Below are 3,848 nucleotides of genomic sequence, written 5' to 3' on the forward strand. Positions count from 1 at the left end.
AATTAGTAATAACAATAATAATAAAAATAAGCATACACACACACACGCATGCATATATATATGTATATATATATGTAAATATATATATATATATATATATATATATATATATATATATATATAGGTTGCATATATGTATTGTATATACATATATACATAATCCGCATAAATATTTATATATGTAAATATATATGTATATTATATATTTCATAGATATGTATGTATATAAATGTACATATATATGTATATATAGATGTACATATATAGGTATATATAAATGTATATATATATACATATATGTAAATATATATATGATATATATATATATCATAGATATGTATGTGCAGTATAACCATATATAAAAAGATAAAATAATAAATATCTATGTACACACGTATACACACACACACACACACACATATATAGGTACATAATATATGTATATACAAATGCACATATATATATGTATATATATATACACATTCATATATGTATACATAGGTATATACAGTCATATACACTTAGACACACACACGTGTGTGTGTTTGTGTGTGTATGCTTTCATATACAGTTGTGTGTGCATATATTATATCACTTGGGCGTATGTGCGTATGGCTGAGTGCATATGTGCAAATGTTTACTGTGCGAATGATACATATACAATAAAAACAATCTAGAAACAAGGATATGTACTCATGGGACCCATGGATGAAGGCTGAATTACTTACGCCTTTCGAATACGCTATGGGGTGTATCGGATGAGGGGGGGGGGGGGTGAGGGTGGTAATGTTCCCTACTTAAAGGAGGTCCTTCATCATGGTCGCTACAGTTCGAACGCGACGAGAGCTGAGAGTGCAAGCATGGCTTTACGATACTTGGTGAGTTCATGTTATCTTTTGTCTCGAGAAAATTCTATTGAGGATGGTGCACTTTGTCATCTTCACGTTTGTAGATACAGGAAAAACAGTAAATACATATATTTGTATATGTGCAAATGATATATATATATATGCATGTAAATTTTGATGTATATATACATATGATGTATATACAATTATCTGTATACATATACATATATTTATATATTTACTTATATATAAATATATATCCATAATTACACGTATATATACAGATATATATATACACACACAAACATATGCAAACGCATAAATGACAAATGCTTATTCATGTATATATTTTTTCCCCATGAGTCCGTGTTTGTGAATGAATATATAACTATCTTTGTAAATATATGCATCTTAATATTTATCTAGCTAGCCATGTATATAAGGCTATGTGTATAAACATGCACATGCACACATATAAATATGCGCGTGTAAATGTGGACGTGTATAAGTATGCACACGATATACCACATATAACAGACTCTAGGTTCATCAATATGCACGCATCTTACCATATTTTGTGTTGCAGGTTTCGCTGTATTTGGCGGTCGCAGTTCTGGCCGACCAGACCTCACACGTCAGCATCAGTCTCGGCGGTGCTCCTGCTGTCAGCCATCACAGTTCCTCTCACCACGCACGTCCTTCATACCACCATCAACCTACCTACCACACGCAGCCCTCATACCATCCACAACCTTCCTACCACCCTGCTCCCGCTTATCACCCACAGCCTTCCTATGAGCATGAACACGAGCCTGCTGTGCCAGAATGTGCTGCCAATACAACCAAAGTATGGTGTCTCCAAGACGACCATTATCCCACCTACGAGATCAAACACGCAGCCGAGTATCACCACGAGAAGCTTCTCTCCCTCTATGCTGACGTAGCTGACCTCAACACCGAGCTGTCTGTGGACCGACCAAACAGCCTGGATGAAGAAACTTACTTGTGCCCATCAGAGACCGCTTACGTCAGGCCCCTTCGTGCACAGAATACCAAGGGAAAATGGCGTGTCGTTGTAAACAATATCGATGTCCATTATCAGACTCTCACTCAGACAACACGCATCGAAGAGTGTCTTACTTCCGCCGATGCATGTCCTCTTGTGCCTGACTGCTACGAGTCCAAGTGTCTGCAGAAATCTATCTACCACCGCTTCCTTGTCTACGACGCCTATGATCAGTACTTCCCCTTCGCCATCGAGTCATTCAAGCTTCCCGCCAGCTGTGCTTGTCTGTTGGGTGCCTACACCATCGATCATTATTAGTCACCAAACACCTGATCTTAAGCCATATTGTGTGTGTGTGGGGGGGGGGGGGTGAACTTAATGTGAATTTAACAATATTTTATCATTCTTAATGCCCTGGGAACAAGGCATACCGTTCATGGAAAGTTGTGAAGTACGTGAAGAAAGCAGTTTTCTAGCCATCCTTTTGTCATAATATCTACAGAAATGAGGAGAACCGAATACAAATGACATCTAAATCCCTTTCTTTTGTGTAGAATGAAAATAAATATCATTTTTCGTATTAGATATTTACATATCTTCCTTTTGATAACTTGAATATTTCTAAGTTATATATTTTTTGCATGTTTATGTATATGTATGTATATATGTGTGTGTATGTATATGTATATATACATATATAAACTTAGCCGCATACATATACACAAACACAAACATATATATATATATGTATATGGTTATGCATATACATACAAATTCTTATATAAATATGGTTTATACATACAGTCTACGAATGTACACATATATGTATGTATGTAGGGATATATACGTATGTATATTTGCATAAACATATATGTATATATATTTACACACATATGGATAAATATATGATATATGTATAAGCATCTCTCTCTCTCTCTCTAGAAAGTATATATGTGTATACATGCATATAAGTATATGGTAAATATATATGGTGTATACATGCATATAAGTATATGGTAAATATATATGGTATATACACATACATAACTATGTGTATGTATATATAGTATAAATATATATATATATATAATTCGTATATGTATATTCACGCACACACACAGATACATAAATGCACATTTATGTATGTGTTAATGTATGTGTGTATACACTATATATATATATATATATATATATATATATATATATATATATAATCAATCAATGTTCATAGTAGACACAGTCCATGGCAGTGGTGATGAACGCTGATAATGTAAAGGAACATGATTATGTTGTAATGCATAATAATCATTATGACAGTTATTTATTACAGTAATGATAATGATAATGAATATGTCAATAATGATAATAGTAACTTAATGATGATAATAATAATGATAATAAAATCGCAGTTCTGATAACAATGGTCCTGAAAATGATACTACTTTTATTACCAATAACGATAATCCATGTAATAATATTGACAATAATGCTTATATTATCATCATAATTATCATTATTACAAAGCCTATGGTCATCCTTATTAGTGATATCAATGATTGTGATAAAATGAGAAAGCAGTGCTAATTGATGTAAAAATAGTTGTTGCTATTGGGTAAATCTATATATATATATTTTCAATTTAAGCACTGTCGGGAAAATCAAAATATTTTCGGCAAACATATAATACATAATGTATTGAGTGGTGTTATTCAATAAGGAACATTGTGATGGCGTGTCATGCGGAAAGGTGGCAATAGCAAGACGATTTTTTTTTCTTCAAGCATATGTAATCATCGTTTTTTTTCTCATCAACGGAGTCACGTAAGCGACTGACATGTTCTCTTTTGTGTCCTTTCCAAATCACTGTACTCATGACCTTTGATGTCTAGCACATTCATTTCTTCTAATCATTAACCATTCTGTACTTTGGGCGGTCTGTCAAGATGGAATGTTGACTACTGGCATAGAGACGAGCGGCGGTTGTCTCTGTCTAT

General features: G+C 33.3%; 1 protein-coding gene across 1 annotated transcript; it reads left to right on the top strand.

The window, feature by feature from the left end:
- The first annotated feature begins 860 nt into the window (after window positions 1-860).
- LOC125027783 (neurotrophin 1-like) lies at window positions 861-2,172 on the top strand. Its single transcript, XM_047616921.1, has 2 exons — window positions 861-878; window positions 1,393-2,172. The coding sequence occupies exons 1-2, from the start codon at window positions 861-863 to the stop codon at window positions 2,170-2,172; spliced, it is 798 nt and encodes a 265-aa protein (XP_047472877.1).
- The last annotated feature ends 1,676 nt before the right edge of the window (window positions 2,173-3,848 follow it).

Source organism: Penaeus chinensis, chromosome 8, assembly GCF_019202785.1.
Source record: "Penaeus chinensis breed Huanghai No. 1 chromosome 8, ASM1920278v2, whole genome shotgun sequence".
Taxonomy (NCBI): Eukaryota; Metazoa; Arthropoda; class Malacostraca; order Decapoda; family Penaeidae; genus Penaeus; species Penaeus chinensis.